This window comes from Mauremys mutica, chromosome 2 (assembly GCF_020497125.1).
Source record: "Mauremys mutica isolate MM-2020 ecotype Southern chromosome 2, ASM2049712v1, whole genome shotgun sequence".
NCBI lineage: Eukaryota > Metazoa > Chordata > Testudines > Geoemydidae > Mauremys > Mauremys mutica.
Window position 1 is genome coordinate 141,904,548 of NC_059073.1, and position 19,113 is coordinate 141,923,660.

General features: G+C 44.8%; 2 protein-coding genes across 3 annotated transcripts in view; one reads left to right on the forward strand and one right to left on the reverse strand.

The window, feature by feature from the left end:
• Positions 1-760: 760 nt before the first annotated feature.
• On the reverse strand, positions 761-4,053 carry PCNA (proliferating cell nuclear antigen). The gene is made up of 6 exons (XM_045007672.1): positions 3,750-4,053; positions 3,111-3,208; positions 2,631-2,698; positions 2,215-2,409; positions 1,601-1,724; positions 761-1,457 (listed from the first exon to the last, which is right to left on the reverse strand). Exons 1-6 carry the CDS (start codon positions 3,968-3,970, stop codon positions 1,375-1,377), a joined length of 789 nt encoding a protein of 262 aa, XP_044863607.1. The 5' UTR covers positions 3,971-4,053; the 3' UTR covers positions 761-1,374.
• Positions 4,054-9,656: 5,603 nt separating this feature from the next.
• CDS2 (CDP-diacylglycerol synthase 2) overlaps positions 9,657-19,113 on the forward strand; it is a 50,129-nt gene continuing 40,672 nt past the window's right edge. For both annotated transcript variants that reach the window (XM_045004960.1, XM_045004961.1), the window contains exon 1: positions 9,657-9,854. In XM_045004960.1, the coding sequence (XP_044860895.1) occupies positions 9,792-9,854 (63 nt within the window). In that variant the 5' untranslated portion in view covers positions 9,657-9,791. The remainder of the gene's footprint in view (positions 9,855-19,113) is intronic.

The window sequence follows — 19,113 nt, forward strand, 5'->3', positions numbered from 1 at the left end:
GGGCTGTATTTGTTTTGTATACAAGTTTCTACTAAACTATTTTTGAACTTGTCATTGGTCCTAACCCCACTATTTCATGAATGTTTAGATAATTTAGTAGAGCTGCAACTAGAAAATTTCAAGTTTGTGAACATGGACAAGTCTGGAAATTGAAAGTGCACTAGTTTAAATGGCAGCAAAGAGTCCTGTGGCACCTTATAGACTAACAGATGTTTTGGAGCATGAGCTCCACCCACTTCGTTGGATGCATACCCACTTCCACGAAAGCTCATGCTCCAAAATGTCTGTTAATCTATAAGGTGCCACAGGACTCTTTGCTGCTTTTACAGATCCAGACTAACATGGCTACCCCTCTCATATTAGTTTAATTACTTTACTGCCACTCATGTAAACTTTAAGGAATCAACTTAATCAAAATTGATGTCAACTGTCTTAAATCAATGTGATCATAGCTATGCAAAGTTGCCTTAGTTTACACAAACTGCTTCTGCAGCTGTGGTTATACTGCAATGTGTGTGAATGAGATCACTGTACTCAGACCTCCCTTTTACATCAACAACCTGGTGCAAAAACAAGAAGATTCCACATACAAGTTGTGAAAGTGACATGGGTCACATCCATTTTTGTCACTTGTCTTCCACTTACAGCCAAAAGGAGGAATGTTTAGTTTCAACTGCAAAGTGAAATTAGCTAGACAACAGTATTTATAGTTTAGTGTTAGTCATGTAATTGCCAACCAAAAAGCTCTAGTCATAAAAAGTTGGAAAGCTGCTGGTATTTTATTACATATAATGATGTGTAAGTGCCTCCTGCAGTCTACATTTTTTAATTTAAACCAAAATAAATCTTGGCAGTACTTTCAGACTGTTAATGTATTCATAGTTATGCAGGATAAAGAACATTATTCAAAAGTTTTATTACCATTTTCACATTTCAATTATATTACAGTTCCCCTTCTGAAAAAAAGACATTGTAAAAGCTGAATTATGTTTACATTAGTCATTTATGAAGCCATTAGTAACCTCACTCCACTGAGGTTTCACAAGTAGAGCCCTACCGCGATTCTTTTATTGTAACTTACTGTTTCAATATTGCACCCTTTATCACTAGCAACTTCCAAAGGGAGGAAAAGCTTGTTCTAAAAACAGCATCTGAAAAAGAATGTGTAACTAGACACATGGTCTAGAACAGTGAAGATACAAATGTTTTTCAAAGTAGGTACAAAAACAAAGTAAGTTGAAAAATATTTACAGAAAATATCTACAAACATGAACAGCATTATTTGAGGCTTCTGACTGGACACTTTCTTCATCCGCAGAAAAGCAGTTTTCATCTCCCAAGACTCAGAGGCTCTTCCCTTGATCCTACTGCATTTTAAGAACCATCCTGCTGATCCTCAATCTTTGGGGCAAGATAATATTTTAAGTGTCCCATATCTGCAATCTTGTACTCCACAACTGAGGGAGAAAAAAGCAAGTCAGTTCCTCAGATCACTTCCAACAAAGTGTCATTTATACCTGTATTGAGACCTTACAATGCATCTTAGAAGTGGTGTAACTATACAACCTTGTTTTGAAGAACTTAAAGCAGCATTACTTACCTAATGGAACATCTGCAGACATACTAAGTGTAACTGTAGGTGACAGTGGTGTGGCTTTGGTAAAAAAATTCAAGTACCTCAAAGCAAAAGTGAGCTGGACTGGCTCATTCATCTCTATTGTAACCTAACAGGAAGAAATCAAAAACAATCATGAATTAAGACTACAATGCTCTTAAAAGCAAGGACAATCATCATCAGAGCCCCATTAAGTATGTGTCATTTCTGCACTCTTACTTTCTTAAACAGAGATTTCATGTCCTAATAGCCCATAAATGTAGCACAGCACAAGGAGGAACTTCTGGGCACTTAACTATTCGTTGCAGCCCCAGTGACAGCAATTGTCTACCACAACAGAGCAGATGCCAGCTGAAACACTAGTAATGTTTTCCCCACCCACCTCCCATTTTCCTGATATCCATGTATTACTCAGCCCTGTATTAGGAGACAGGAAAGACCCCAAATTTTGTAGCTTGTCAGTTTTCTAAACTGAGCCAGGTAGACTGGACTTTTGAGTCAATATTCCACAAATGTTTCAGAAAGTTGCACCTACCCCAACACTAGTGAGACTCAAGTCCCAATATTTTGGAAAATTTGCAGAGCACCATCAAACTTACAGCTTCTTCCTCTTTATCCACATTACTGGTCTGTGACAGCTTGATGTTTCCATTTCCCAGCTCTCCATTAGCAGAAAATTTTACACCATCTTTTGCACAAGAGATGACAACAGCATCTCCAATATGGCTGAGATCTCTGCAGATCCGTGCAAATTCACCAGAAGGCATTTTCACTACACAGCTGTATTCTTGTTCCTGTGAGAGGACAACAGATATAGTTTCTAACAGTACCAGAACAAACTTTTGTACTCTGTCACTTGAAACAGTCTGCCTTGAAATAAAGTTTAGGTTTATTACATTTCCTACCAGGAAGCTAGTTACAAAACATTTTATGATAGCTAAACATTCAAGTTATTGGCTTATTTGTAAAACCCAATAATCTAATTTAGGTCAGCAGTGGAGACAAAATTACTTACAGGAATTCCAAGTTGTTCCACATCTAAATCCATTAGCTTCATCTCATAATCAGAGACCTTCTCCTGATCTAAAAAACAATCAAAGAAGATATATTTGACCAGAACTGTTCTAACACATTATTAAAGCTAGGGTGGTTAAGTTCTGTCCCATAACATTTCCTCAGCATAGTCTTAATTTGATTAAAAAATTCAAAAAAAACTTATTAGGTTTTTTCTTGGTGTCAACTTTGCAACTATCCCCAATGCCACAGTTATTCTTTACATAAATATCCACTGAAGTCTACTCAAAGTATAAAGTTAAATAGTGATTGATGGTTCAAAGAGATGCATGTCTTTCTGGAACAGCAAAGCAAGCCAAGGCACTGATTAGCTGTTCTGAAATGCAGAATTACAACATTTCACTCCCAATTCTGCTTCATAACTGAATTAAAGAATAATTTGTATCTTAATATTAAAATAATTTGGAATCAAGTTATTTACTTGGTGCCTCAAATACTAGAGCCAGGGTATCTGCATTGTCCTCTGCTCTGAGGGTGATTATGTCTTCATTGCCAGCACACTTCAGTATTTTGGACATACTAGAAAAAACAAGAGCATTGATTACTAGGTCAGTTATACTGCACCGAAGTGATATTTGCAAGAAATCTGGGGGGCTGCTTCACACGTCAATTTCATGCCGCTGGCTCCAGCGTATTAACGTCAACATCAGCGCCTGCCACAGTGACTGAGACACTCGCAGGGCCGAGGGACAGCTCTGGGTGCTGCTCAACTTGCCTCCCGACCCCGACGCCCCGGGCCAATACAGGGCGCAACGTAGTGACGGGAGCTGGGCGGACGCCTTCGCTCCAGCGCGCCCTGGCCAGGCCAGGCCATGGCACTCGGGGCCCCCAGGCCCCTCCCCCACGTGCAGCTTTCCCGCCAGCGCGCCGGGGCATTGTGCGACTGGCGCCGAAATGACGTCAGCTCCGCCAGAGGCCAGCGCGCGCTAGACACCCTCTCTCCTGCCCGCCCCCCCCCCGGAGAACTTCGCTCTCGCGCGCCAGCCTGTCACCCCCCCCCGCGCCCCCGGTCCCCGCGGCTGAGGGAACGGAGCCTCCTCCCCCGCCGCGGCCCCGCTACCTGGCCAGGTTGACCCCCATGGCGATGTTGCGGTCGCAGCGGTAGGTGTCGAAGCCCTCGGAGCGCAGCGTGAGCTGCACCAGCGAGACGTGCGAGGAGTCCATGCTCTGCAGGCTGATGCCGCCCGAGCCCAGGTCCCAGCAGGCCTCGGTGATCAGGTCCTTGAGCGCCTCCAGCACCCGCTTCAGCACCGAGCCCTGCACCAGCCGCGCCTCGAACATCCTGTCAGCGGGGGAGAGGCCACGAAACCCAGCGCCGCGCTGCCCCGCACACAGAGACCCCCTCGACTGACTCCACTGCGCGCCAAACGGCGGCTCTTATAACGCCTCTGGCCTGGCCCCGCCCACACTTCGAGCTACACCAATCATGCACAGGTCGGCGCCGGAAGCCGCGCCTACAAGCCGCTTGCTCACCAATTAGCGTCCCCGTAATACCGGTAGACCCGCCCCTTTGTGAGCACACCCGCTAATGATGGACGCGTCAGAAATCCCGCCCTCATGACCGTGCTCGGCCAATCACTAGGTAGATAACATTGCCCTCAGCTTGCTTATCACCTAACGCGTAACAATAGGAGCCACGCCCACCATTTACTGTACGACGACCAATCAACACATGGCTCTCGTTGTCCATACGTACCTGCCAATCGCTGTTCTCCTCAACATTGGCGCCCGCCGTAGTGCCCTCAGCTCCTCCCAGCTTCTCTCCTGGTGCCCCATCCCGACCCGGCTCCCTCTGTCTGATAGCGCCATGGGGCCCCAGTGGTCGGGGGGAGGTGAGAAGAGGGTGGGGGCTGCTCGATGGAATGCGGAGGCCCCGAAGATTCCGTGGCAGTTTTGGATGAAATGTTGGGGCCCCATGGGAGGGGCTAGATGGAATGTTGGGGCCCCAAATGTTCCACAGCAGTAGCTGGGTGGAATGTGGGGGCCTTGAATTTCCCATGGCGTTTGGGGGGGGGGGGTCGCTTCTGGGTGGAACATTTAGGGGCCTATAGGCCTTGGAGCCGCTGAAAGGAATGGAGCAGGGGGTGCTGCTGGGTGGCACCCCCTACATCAGGACTGTAGGGTCTGCTGCAAATGTGGGGGGGGGGGGGCTGCCGAATGGAAGGTTGGGGCCCCGATGGTTCCGGGGCAGTTGTGCACTCGTGCACCCCTCTTTGCATAGGGGCTGATAAGTGGAAGCTTGGGACCCCAGGTGGTTTGGTGGAAATGAATGGGAAAGCAGGGTTTGCAATAGCAGGCTGGTATGTTGGAGCAGGAATGCTGGAGTCCTGAAGGTTTTGTGGCAGTGCGGAGTTGTGATGAGCAGAAGGCCCCATGGCAGTTCTGGGCTGCTAGATGGGATGGATTGGTCAAGCTGTTGAGTTTGCCAACTTGCATTGATTGTGGTGTTTTTTGAGGTGATGTAATCAATTTGTAGCCATCCAGGAACTTTCTGGTTTTCATGATGCTGCACTCTGTGGTCACTCAAAATATCACTGAGCTCAGAGCCACTTCCTACAAAAGCATAAGCCCCCCTGAGTTAAACATTGTTCCTTACTTGCAACCAGTTAAAGGCCTGTAACGTACAGCCTAGCCTCACCAGTAGAGACCCTTGATACACAGGTTAGTAACTGCATTACAATGTCAGTATCAGCGACAGCTCCAATGCACCATCACCTGCCACTTGTCTTTGAAATTGCAAAACCTTTAACATTTTCCAAGTTCTAAAACTCCAGAGTCCTCATTCCCCACCAATCTGTTGTTCATTGGCTGCTGAACAACTCAGGTTATTTTACCTCTATTCGGCACTGGTGCAACCATTGCTGGAATACTGTGTCCAGTTCTGGTGTCCACGGTTCAAGAAGGATGTTGAAAAACTGGAAAGCATTCAGAGAAAAGCCATGGGAATGATTACAGGATTAGAAAACATGCCTTATAGTGTTTGACTCAAAGAGCCCAATCTATTTAACAATAAAGGGGTGACTTGATTACAATCTATAAGTCCTTACATGGGGAACAAATATTTGATAATGGGCTCTTAGTTCTAGTAGAGAAATGTCTAATAAGATCCAATGGCTGGAAGTTGAAGCTAGACAAATTCAGACTGGAAATAAGGTGTACATTTTAAACAGGGAGCGTAATTTTTTTTTTTTTTGCCTCTGTCTTCACAGACAAGGTCAGCTCCCAGACAGCTGCACTTTGCAGCACGGTATGGGGAGGAGGTGACCAGCTCTCTGTGGAGAAAGAAGTAGTTCGGGACTATTTAGAAAAGCTGGACGAGCACAAGTCCATGGGGCAGGATGCGCTGCATCCGAGGGTGCTAAAGGAGTTGGCCGATGAGATTGCAGAGCCATTGGCCATTATCTTTGAAAATCATGGCGATCGGGGGAGGTCCCAGATGACTGGAAAAAAGCTAATGTAGTGCCCATCTTTAAAAAAGGGAAGAAGGAAGATCCAGGGAACTACAGGCCAGTCAGTCTCACCTCAGTCCCTGGAAAAATCATGGAACAGGTCCTCAAGGAATCAATTCTGAACCACTTAAAGGAGGGGAAAGTGATCAGGAACAGTCAGCATGGATTCACCAAGGGCAAGTCATGCCTGACTAACCTAATTGTCTTCTATGATGAGATAACCGGCTCTGTGGATGAGGGGAAAGCAGTGGATGTGCTATTTCTGGACTTTAGCAAAGCTTTTGATACAGTCTCCCACAGTATTCTTGCCAGCAAGTTAAAGAAGTATGGGCTGGATGAATGGACGGTAAGGTGGATAGAAAACTGGCTAGATGGTCGGGCTCAACTGGTAGTGATCAATGGTTCCATGTCTAGTTGGCAGCCAGTATCAAGTGGAGTGCCCCAAGGGTCGGTGCTGGGGCCGGTTTTGTTCAATATTTTCATTAACGATCTGGAGGATGGTGTGGACTGCACCCTTAGCAAGTTTGCAGATGACACTAAACTGGGAGGAGTGGTTGATACGCTGGAGGGTAGGGATAGGATACAGAGGGACCTAGACAAATTAGAGGGTTGGGCCAAAAGAAATCTGATGAGATTCAACAAGGACAAGTGCAGAGTCCTGCACTTAGGACGGAAGAATCCCATGCACTGCTACAGACTAGGGACCGAATGGCTGGGCAGCAGTTCTGCAGAAAAGGACCTAGGGGTTACGGTGGACAAAAAGCTGAATATGAGTCAACAGTGTGCCCTTGTTGCCAAGAAGGCTAATGGCATTTTGGGCTGTATAAGTAGGGGCATTTCCAGCAGATCGAGGGATGTGATCATTCCCCTCTATTCAGCACTGGTGAGGCCTCATTTGGAGTACTGTGTCCAGTTTTGGGCCCCACACTACAAGAAGGATGTGGATAAATTGGAGACAGTCCAGCGGAGGGCAACAAAAATGATTAGGGGGCTGGAGCACATGACTTATGAGGAGAGGCTGAGGGAACTGAGATTGTTTAGCCTGCAGAAGAGAAGAATGAGGGGGGATTTGATAGCTGCTTTCAACTACCTGAAAGGGGGTTCCAAAGATTATGGATCTAGACTGTTCTCAGTGGTAGAAGATGACAGAACAAGGAGTAATGGTCTCAAGTTGCAGTGGGGGAGGTTTAGGTTGGATATTAGGAAAAACTTTTTCACTAGGAGGGTGGTGAAGCACTGGAATGGGTTACCTAGGAAGGTGGTGGAATCTCCTTCCTTAGAGGTTTTTAAGGTCAGGCTTGACAAAGCCCTGGCTGGGATGATTTAGTTGGGGATTGGTCCTGCTTTGAGGAGGGGGTTGGACTAGATTACCTCCTGAGGTCCCTTCCAACCCTGAGATTCTATGATTCTAATTAACCATTGGAAACATTTACCAAGGGTAGTGGTGGATTCTCCATCACTGACAATTTTTAAATCAAGGTTGGATGTTTTTCTGAAAGATCTGCTTTAGGAATTATTGTGGAGAAGGTTTCTGGCGTGTGCTATACAGGAAGCCAGACTTGATGATCACACTGGTCCCTTCTGACCTGGGACTCTCTTTGTCCTCACACCCCAAACACTGGCCTTTGTGTCTCTCTGCAGGGTCCAGCCCTGCCTGAGCACATACACTCAGCGCCATGTAGTTTATGCAGGCTAGGATGCACCTGTAACTCCAGCCCTCCCCTCCCCCCCCCCCCGTGTCTGTTCTGCATGGAATTAGTGACTGGGGGGAGTGCAGAGGGGGAGTCTTTGGCTGGTGGTGACATCCCTTTCCTGGGGAGGGGGCCAAGGACGCAGCACACTGCAGCAGCGGCACTGGAACAATTTGTATAGTATCAGAGGGATAGCCGTGTTAGTCTGGATCTGTAAAAGCAGCAAAGAATCCTGTGGCACCTTATAGACTAACAGACGTTTTGCAGCATGAGCTTTCGTGGGTGAATACCCACTTCTTCAGATGCAAGTGGTGGAAATTTCCAGGGGCAGGTTTATATATGCAAGCAAGAAGCAAGCTAGAGATAACGAGGTTAGTTCAATCAGGGAGGATGAGGCCCTGTTCTAGCAGTTGAGTGAAAACCAAGAGAGGAGAAACTGGTTCTGTAGTTGGCAAGCCATTCACAGTCTTTGTTTAATCCTGAGCTGATGGTGTCAGGAAATAAGGAGACAGATCAACAGAGCCAGACGTGTACCCAGAAGCCTCCTACTGCAAGACAAACCCAAGAAAGAAACCAACAGGACTCCACTGGCCATCACATACAGTCCCCAGCTAAAACCCCTCCAGCGCATCATCAGGGATCTACAACCCATCTTGGAGAATGATCCCACACTTTCACAGGCCTTGGGTGGCAGGCCAGTCCTCGCCCACAGACAACCTGCCAACCTGAAGCATATTCTCACCAGTAACTGCACCCTGCACCATAGTAACTCTAGCTCAGGAACCAATCCATGCAACAAACCTCGATGCCAACTCTGCCCACATATCTACACCAGCGACACCATCACAGGACCTAACCAGATCAGCCACACCATCACCGGTTCATTCACCTGCACGTCCACCAATGTAATATATGCCATCATATGCCAGCAATGCCCCTCTGCTATGTACATCGGCCAAACTGGACAGTCTCTAAGGAAAAGGATAAATGGACACAAATCAGATATTAGGAATGGCAATATACAAAAACCTGTAGGAGAACACTTCAACCTCCCTGGCCACACAATAGCAGATCTTAAGGTGGCCATCCTGCAGCAAAAAAACTTCAGGATCAGACTTCAAAGAGAAACTGCTGAGCTCCAGTTAATCTGCAAATTTGACACCATCAGCTCAGGATTAAACAAAGACTGTGAATGGCTTGCCAACTACAGAACCAGTTTCTCCTCTCTTGGTTTTCACTCAACTGCTAGAACAGGGCCTCATCCTCCCTGATTGAACTAACCTCGTTATCTCTAGCTTGCTTCTTGCCTGCATATATAAACCTGCCCCTGGAAATTTCCACCACTTGCATCTGAAGAAGTGGGTATTCACCCACGAAAGCTCATGCTGCAAAACGTCTGTTAGTCTATAAGGTGCCACAGGATTCTTTGCTACAATTTGTATAGTGGGAAGCGTGAGAAGCAAATTGTAAACGCTGTTACATGATGGAAACCACTTCAAGCCAAGTGGGTGCCACAACACCCCTATTCCAGCAGCTCTACACCGCACCACCGCCTGCCAGCCCCCCCCCCCCATGCCTCCATTGGTCTCGTCTGGTGTGGGCATCCCATGGGTTACTGCATCCTGTACGCCACTGCGTACACCAATCATGGCGGCCTCGGCAGGAGAGCTGCCCACATCCGGGTACACATGGGCGGGGCGCACGCGAGAGAGGGCTTCCACATTGAGAATGAGGCTGGCGGAGAAAGATGGGTGGCCACGCCCACCTTTCCGCTCCTGCGCCTGCTATTGGCTCGACCCCTCTCCCCCCTCTTTTCCGCCCCCCCCCTCCCATGGAAGCCCGGGGGCGCTCGCGCTCGCGCTGCTGCTGCCTGGTCTCGCGCTGCAGCGCTCGGAGCTGTTGCACCGGGAGCATCTGCGGGTGCGGACAGCGGAGCGCAAGGCGCCGCGGCCTCGGGCCAAGATGAGTGAGCTGAGGCAGAGGCTCGGCCGGGAGCCCGACGGGGCCCAGGAACCCGAGGAGAAGGTAACGGGGCGGGGCTAGAGCTGCACAGAGGCAAGGCACCCAGTGCTTTGGGCTGGTGCTTGCAAAGGGGCCGGGGTGGGGGGGAATGCAGCGGCGGTGGGGTGCGGAAGATGGTCAGGGGGAACTGCAGTTGGGGTGCTTATGGGGTGCAAAGGAGACGCTGCTCACGGGTGGGCTGCAGAAGAGTGTAATAAGCTACGCAGGGGATGGGTCTTACAGAGAGGGGTGCAAAGGTTGGGGAGGTATAAGGAATTAGGGATGCAATGTAGTGATGTATGCTTCATCGGCTTGGGGGGCCGTGCGAGGCTGGGGTGTAGGATGCGCGTGGGTTGCACTGTTGATGGGATAATCAGCATGAACCGGAACAAAGATATTTCTAGCCCTCCCTGAGGAATCGGGGTTACAGCGGATGGTTGGCCTGATGGCAGTTCCATCCCCTTGCAAGAGCTGTGTGGGCTACATGTGTTTTGGTATAAACAGAAGCTTTTTGGTTCTGGTCTCCCACCAGAGCTGTAGGCTTATTTGTCACCTTTCTAAAAGGTGCTAGGAGCCATGTGTACCTGGCAGGCAGACAAAATCTCTCAAAACAAGAAGCAGGAGTGCACTAGGCTGTATGGTGTCTATAATCTGTTACAGCACACATCTCAGTACCAAGCGAATTTGCCATTTATTTGTAACCCAGAGCTGGGCTTTGAGAGCTTTGAAAGTAAGTCCTGAGTAAACAAGACCTATCTGTGGTTCTTTTTTCTATACATTTATAGACATATCTACTTTTCCTGATAGGCATATTGCTCCTTTTTTGGAGTGCAACTGGTTTCTGTTCCAGGAGGTCTGATTATTATAGTAATGTGGATATTATATTCTTTATATACTGCCCCAAGTGTACACAGCATTTTACAGACCTACCCAAAACAACAAAGTCCCTGGGTGGAGGAGCTCACAATGTAGCTATAATATGCCACCCCTGAGGAAAAAAAAGTATGGTCTGTTGGATTACACAGAATTTATGATTTCAGCAACCTAATGAGAACATTTAAAGTGCTAAGAATTGTAATACACTGTTTTTGTTATTTCTCAAACAAGAACACATCTAGATGTTTTAAGGGGGAAAACTCACCATCAAGTTGTCTTGTAAAGTAACTCTTGTAAAGTAACTCTGAAAAGGGTTGTGCTGTCAAGATAAAAATCATATTTAAAAATACATCTTTGTCCTTGCAATTAATCGTGTTAGGGACATTGAAAATGAGAACTGAAAAATTGTATTTACTCTTTACTTTCTCATGCTATTAGGTTAATTTTTGCATCTTGCTCAGCCTAGAGGTCTGTTCCTTAGGGCAGTGTTACTGTGCTTGTCCTTCCTACACTGCAGTGGAATGTTTGAACTACTTAAAATAAAGAAGCTAAAATTATGACATTTCTATGTTTAAGTAAACATAGGATTTTACATACTCCTCTTTCTTCTTTTGACAGCTTGCATTTCTACAATTGCAGCAATGTTCCTCTAATACCTCACATGAGTTTTAATATATATCTTTGGTTCTAATTACCTGTACCATTCTTGCATAATTATAGAGATGAAACTTAAAGGAGAAAATGACCCTTTATTGAATGGGGTTGCTAAAAACTTGCCTTGATTTAGGTCCAAGGTGCTGACTACCTACTAGCTTATATGAAGTTGTATCCTCTCAAAAATTACTGACTTCCATTTGTTCAATGGTAATAACATTTTCATTTTCTATATTAAACAAAAGAGGATTAACCCCTCATCAGCTAGGTAATTGCATTTGTTTCAGTTGCAATTTATTTTGCAGCAAGGGAATTTATAGAACTCTCGTACAAAGGTTTGGAAGGATTAAATTTTTATTGGTAAATGTTGATAAACATCAATTTCAACATACACACAAACTGATTTGAAAAATATTGTAATCAATCTTTATCAAAATGTACAGCTAGGCCAAGTAAGAATGCTGCTTGAGAACTTATTACAGTTTCATTTAAGGATATTTACTGTGTATTTATTGACATGTGATGACTGTTTGTGATTTAACTGTTACAAAGCTTTAATGAATCTAAGTATGTATTCTTGTTAAATAAGTGTCTGATTTCCCCCAGCTATTGCCTGACTCCCCCACAATTTTCCCAAACTGTGAAAATTTCAATAGGTAAAAATACAAAAGCCTTAAACCCCATAATTTTGCACAACTGTAAAAATGTAAATCAGTAAAAATAGAAAAAGGCTTAAAATAAACTGATTCTCCACTGAAATCATTAAAGAATTCTGCCAAGCTCACTTATCCTGCAATACTTTCGTAGGAGTTGGAATGCTTCCTTGAAAGCTTGAAGACATTCGTATTGCTTAACTGAGATGAAAACATTCTCTGTCAGCCACACAAGCTGAGTTTGTCTTAGCTATGGGATATGTTCTTCTTTAAGAAGGTCAAAGGGGTGTTATAGTGTAATCTCTCTTGTTATCTACAGCTAACAAAGCTGTTTTTTCATACAATGAGTTTTCCAAAAGGGCTCCTCCAGTTATATATGAGTGGATACCTTGAGATGCAATCCTCCCAATAGAAGTCTGGGAATTATGAGGCATCGCTCATCCCAAAATAACCCAAACCAGCAAACAAAATGCGAAAGACAAAGAATTACTGCAGCCACCTCTGATGTTAAAGGTGGCAGCTGTGCAACAATACACAGCAATTTAGGATGGGAAGCAAATAATATTTTGAAACTTAACAGGGAGAGAATGAGGTTGTCAGAATGTGACTACCTAAATTGGGTGCTTGGCAAGATTATCTCTAATGTATTTTCCAAGGCCTTGCTTATGCAATGAGGTCCCTGTGAGCAGACCTGTGCAGCAGACCTGTGCAGTAAGCTCCCTGAAAGACCCCGTGGGGTCTGACCTGGTAAAGCTGATTAAGAGCAGGGTTGTCTTCCTCATTGTTTTGGAAAGTGCCTGGTACACTTGACGCATGATAGCAATAGAAATAATAGCAACTGAGTGTAGCTTGTGTGGATGCTGTAATATATGTGCAGGTCTTTTTGTTGAACCCTGCGTATCATGTTTGAGCATGGTTATATGGAAGAGACTATGTTACCCATTTTCTGTTATATTTGTAGCCTTGCCAAGAATAATAATAATTCATCAGAGTTTGCTCTGTTTCACAGAAAAAAATTAGCTTTGAAAAGAATAGAAGCCCCGTATGATTCTTAAACCTTTTCTCTTTTTGCTAATTTTAAGTTAAAGTTGTACATTATTAAAATGTAGCATTTCAGCATTTTTTCCCTACCTACATGGTGTTTTACACTTCAGTCTGCGTTGATAATGGAAACAAGAGTTAGTTTCACTTTCTGCTCCTGGTTCGCTGGCACAACACACTAGCTGTTATGTTTCTCTTTCCGTTGGTACAAGGGAATGTTTAAATGTGAAAGTTTTCACTGAAATGGAAACACATTCTGTGAAAACATTTCCCTGTGTATTAGATTTTGTAAGACTTTAGATTCTGGGTCTCAAAGATAGGGGATAGGATCCTTTTGATTCCCTCCAGATCATAATGAAATGCAACAATTAGGGAAATTTACACTGATGTTAATTTTGCTGTACCTGCTGTATGGATAAATAGGAGCTCAATCCTGTTGACCATCTTTACCAACAAAGGATTTGATTAAAAAATAACTGTCAGTGGGTGTTTGTTATTAGATGAATACGATGAAAGTTCTCAGCCCCTACAGTACAGTTCAAGGCTCTTGTTCTCCCTTGCTGTTTATAAACTCATTCTTTTACTTGGTATAAAATTGGATGTGGATGTCTTCTTAGTTGAAGTGAGGAAAGACTTTAATGTGAGTGAGATCAAAGCCTAGTGCCTGTTTTACAAGCATCCTGTTGAATCACATTTTCCTTCAACTGCAATTTTACATAAGTGCACCAAACAAATCTAACATTTTTTTTCTGTTGTACATGAGATCCAGGGATTTTTCAAGAGTCTCAGGGGCCAGTAATACATTCAGCTAGCATGTGTGAGAAGGGCAAGACTGTGCCATTTAGAGGCATAGTCTTTAGGGCTGCACAATCTTACTGATTCATGATTTACAGCTTTCTTTGTGGTTCACATCCTACATCTTGGTGGAAAAATACCATCCCCTTTTAACTATAGTGGCAGCTGCGGGACTGAATGGTAGAAGCACATTTCATAGAATATCAGGGTAGGAAGGGACCTCAGGAGATCATCTAGTCCAACCCCCTGCTCAAAGCAGGATCAATCCCCAGACTAATTTTTGCTCCAGATCCCTAAATGGCCCCCTCAAGGATTGAACTTACAACCCTGGGTTTAGCAGGCCAATGCTCAAACCACTGAGCTATCCCTCTCCCCTTTTAGCAGCTCTGCTGTGAGGCATACTTGCACAGTGGGTCATACAGATGAAATTTTCCATTGCAGTGTTCAGATACTTCTACTGAGCATGCACAAACCAATAAATTTTATTTCTAAAGGGATAGGGGAGGAGGTGTTAAAAATTAAATGCAGGAAACAGAGGGAGAAATGTATAGTGGATGGAGGAGCGCCAGAACGGGAGGAGGCAGGGGGTCATGGCGCCATCACTTTTAAAAGTGGGAGGGCATAGGCCACATTTTACTGGCTGTAAGGGTGAGGGAGCGGGGGGCCTCAGGAGGAAGGGGGCGTGACCTCTGGAAGAAGGGGCAGGGCCATGGTTCAGGCACTGGTGTCTCCTCCCACTTTTAGGAAATTTCTGCTGCTCCTGGTCAGGATTCCTGGGTTCTATTCTTGGTGGGAGTGTGGTGACTTTTGGTGTTTAAGTGGGTTTTAAGTGTTGAATTCTTCATCACTGACCTTGTTGTTTAGCTATCTATATGCTTTATAAAACACCCATCAGAATAGCATGTAGCGAGCCAACTCTAACTTGACTTCTTTGTGCCTCTAGTATCCACCTGTATAATGGGTATAGTACGTATCTGCCTCACGAGGGTTTTGAGAATCTTCACTAATGAATGTGAAGTGATTTGAAAGTATCAGGAGCTATGTTGGTGCCACATGTTGTAACACTAAAGCAAAAGAAGGATAAAATTCCTTTAGCTCAGCTTTTGCATTGTGCTCTCTCTGCTTGGGTGCATATGCACCCCCTCAGTTGGACAGGTGGGGGCATATGGCGAACAGAATAGAGAAGCTGAGACTGGCTGTGAGGGTAGGGGAGGAAAAATGTAACCTGAGACCCACACTCGAACACTTAAGCAATTCTGAACCCCCAGATTGTTCATTGAGGCGCCCCTGACTTTTATATAGATCACTAAAGGCTCACAAGTCTGAATTAGAGAGCTACGATTGCATCTAAAGGATCTGGTGATACCACAACTCGATACATCGCAAAATTGGTGCTTTTTTTGATACAGTCGAAAGCCCTGAAGGACTAGGGTTACTTCTCCTTATTCGGATTGTCCCTGTGTCTTCCCTTTTAAAATTCTTAAAGGGATTTAGAACTGATGAAAAGTGCTGGTTTATTTGATCTCCGTAAGAGACTGACAGGCCCAGTTTACTTTCAAGATAGACGGCAGCAGCCGTGTCTCAGCCCTGACCGGAGAGGTCATTTTGGTCTCTATTGCTCACTTAATACTTGGCTTCTCTGAAACTGCCAACAGAGGTGCCAGTTAGTCTTTTACAATGGTGCTGTTTATTGTGACGACATTCTGCAACTAGGAATTGGTCTGAGACCACTCTAATATAGTTCATGATGGTTGGCCATTAGATGGTAGCAACTTTTACCACTGCTAATCTGGCCTCGAGCTGGGGAAAGTGTCACTAACTGATCCTGGTTCCGTCAGTCGCCACGTACCAAGAAGGATTTGTTCTTGCAAGGTGCTGAGTACATCGCAGTCAATGGGAGTTGAGGGCATTCAGCACCTTGGCAAGATGAAAATGCTCCTCTTCACTGCCTGCTTCTTTCCAGGTTCATATCGATGCTGGAGTGGCTTCGATCACTGGCGGAATCTGGTAACTTAAGGATCTGGTCCCAGAATCCTTCAGTGACAATATTTTGTGAGTGAAATACATAGCGAGGTGCTTAACTTCTGCTAACCCATTCGTTGTTATAGACATAAAACTGCACTGAGCTTTCCCACATAACAAAGGCCAGGCATGACACAGCAAGAACTCAAATGCTGAATCCAGTATTTTCTGTTGGTAGAAAATCTCAAATAGGGACAGTGATGGGGGGACAGACACGCTGGTTTGTTCACAGAATCTTCTTGATGGGGATGTTGCCAGTGCTACCTTCATGCCAATAAGTGGCAACTTATTTCTTTCTGTCTGGCTCAGTGTTTCATTTTCTAAGCCTGCAGCACCAGATCAGCTGTATTCTCCAGGCAGATGACTGACCTGTTCTGCTGAACTCTTGCTGTTGCAGAGCTTATGTTTATTCCCTATGTATAATCAGGCCATTCTAGCCCATTGTGATGGAGACTCTGGCAGTTCAGCTTGCCAAGGTGCTGAATGCCCTCAACTCCCGTTGACTGCAGTGTTCTCCGCCCCTTGCAAGAATAAACTCTTAGTATGCTGTCCCTTGTTCTATTTCTGAAGCATATGGTTATGACAAGACAGATGAAGCTGAGATGGAGGGGAGGTTCTTTCATGGTAGCAGAAGACTAGCAACCAGAGCTCTGCATTTCTATTTCCTACTCTGCCACCCTCTGTACCCTTCTTAAATCTACGTATTAATTATCTGGTCTGTAAACAGCATATACCTACCTCAGACATATTGTAAGGCTTAACGGACTTGCATAAGGGATGAACTTGGCTTTGGGAAGAGAGTAGAGCTTCTTGGATGAAAGGTGCTAGACACAGTGAGTGCAGGTGATAACAGGAGATCAAGGAAACCAGTCCATGTACATACACTGTGATTTGCCCGCCAGTTGCATCTCCTGGTTCAGGGATGCAAGGAAAGGATTGGCTGCTTAATTCTTTAACATGACACAGTTACTGGAATTTTGAGTGGAAACTTCAGTGCTTGCTATCGTTTGCCCCAAAGATCCAGTCTAGTGTAATAAGTGTCCGTCTCACTCTGTCAGCTGCCTCACTTGTAATATTCTCTTCAACTTTTCTTTAGCTACATTAAAATTTCCGAAGTGCATGAAAGATGGTGAAGATCAATGGATTTCTCTTTAGAGATGAGTTATACATCAGTGACTAGGTCTGTAAAGGTAGCCATGACTTCCTGAAACTGACAACACAAGATCAATAGGTTTTGCACAATGTTCTTATTAGCAATTTAACTAGATCAGTGAGAGCTTTCTTATATTAGGACTTGAAAAATATTTGCCCGTGGGAAATAAAGGGTGATAGTTTCTGTATTTTATGGCAAAAAGAGCTTTCCAGATGTGAACAGCATATAGATTGTTGAATTATGGCTTTTTTTTTTTTTTTTTGGTCCGCAAAGGGATCCAGAGCCACCCTGCTGCTTATAACTTCCCCAGTCAGCAACAGATTTAAATGGCTATTCAGAAACTTGTAGGAAGCAGGGATGGCTGTCAGCATTGCTATTCTACTTTGCTGCTGTTGGAGCCTCTGCAGCACTGGAACTGTTGACTTTGGACTCTGCGGGTAGTTCCTCATACACTCTTTGACATCTGCCTTGAGCTGGTCACCTTAGCTTTTTGGTTAGGAGAGATCTGATTTCCCCCCCCCCGACCCCCTTGCTTACATTCTCCAGCCCTATCTAGCTCTTATGTCTGGAGATTTGAGGCCAAGCTCCACACTTCCTTCTCCTTAATCTCTTGTGAATTGCATGAAAGGAAAGAAGGCAAAGGAGGGCAGGGAGAGAACAAGGCTGTTCCTAATGGAAGACCAAGCTCTAGGCCTGGCAGTGGTGTGAGATGATCTGGAGGGGTACATGGTTGGCTGATGCTAGATGATCCTACGGGGCAAAGACAAGAAAGAAGACCTAGAATGAGACAGTTGCTTTAAGTGGGATCCACTTCAGTGAAGGGACTGTCATTGTACCATTGGTGGCTCTGGTGTGAATTTAACGGCTTGCCCCTTGGTGAGGGCACTGGACGGGAAGATGCCGTACAATAACTTCAGGAGCAGAAGTATCAGGGTTTGTTCCTTGTGTGGCTCCTGGAAGTTATTTGCAATGACCGGTAGAGTTTTGGGTGGGGGGTTAGTGACAAAGCTTTGGACACGCTGGAAACAATAGTCAAAGGTCTTTAAGATAGCAGGTAGCTCAGAGGTTATTGCACACATGTTACTGATAAGATAGTAAGAGCAAGATTTAAAAAAAAAATCTCCCCTGTGGTTTGGCTTAGCTGGTGTTTGGCTAAATTTCATGTTTTAACTGTATTCTGTCCTGGAAATGACCACTCTTAAGGTTTTTAGGGATCTTTAAATTATTCTCTTGTTTCAAATCTTGTAACAGTGATTCCTTACATGCAGATGCACATATCATTATTGACTCATGTGGACAAGACTGTTTCCCCATAACACAGCTGATTATATATCATCCTTTAAGATTTGTCCTCTCCTAGAACTCTGCAAAAAGACTCCCCATCCCTTCTGTGATGCTGCACCCCCATATTCTTCATAATAATATTATTACATAGCATAATTAAGATGTATTTTATGCAAGATGGGTCGTGTAAGGTGTCATTGGAAAAGGTATGACTTGCTGAATATGATTATCCTATTTGTATGCATGTATCATTTTTGTATCTGAAGTTCTGAATATTGACTGTGTCTATTTCACATGTAGTCACACCTGGGCGATGCCCACTGGGGAGGATGCTTCCAGTCTAAGGAGCTGGCTGGGAAGGACCCATTCATGGTAATGGGCCATTAGAAAGAACAATAGGCCTTAGGAGAAGCTTATCCCACACTGGGTGAACCTTCCTGGGAACACTCCAGACAGCCTATAAGCAATGGCTGCTATGACAATACAAGGACATGTGATCAGGCCACATGACTCTGGACTCCATCTTGGGATGTCAGTATTTTTCCACAAACCGGTCTGAGAGCCAAGTTTTAAAAAAAAGGGTTCCCGCCATAGGCTAAAGCTATATAAGGCAGGGAGTGACATTGTCTGTTGTATGAAGACCTGAGAAACCCAAGCTGTAAAGCTAATGCAGCTTGTACCTTAAGAATCTGGAAGTCTGCCTGTACCATCAATAAGGATGAGAATCTGCTAATTCATGTCCAATCTATCTAGTATATTATGCTCAGTTTGCATTTTTGTTTATTTGCTAGGTAATCTGCTTTGA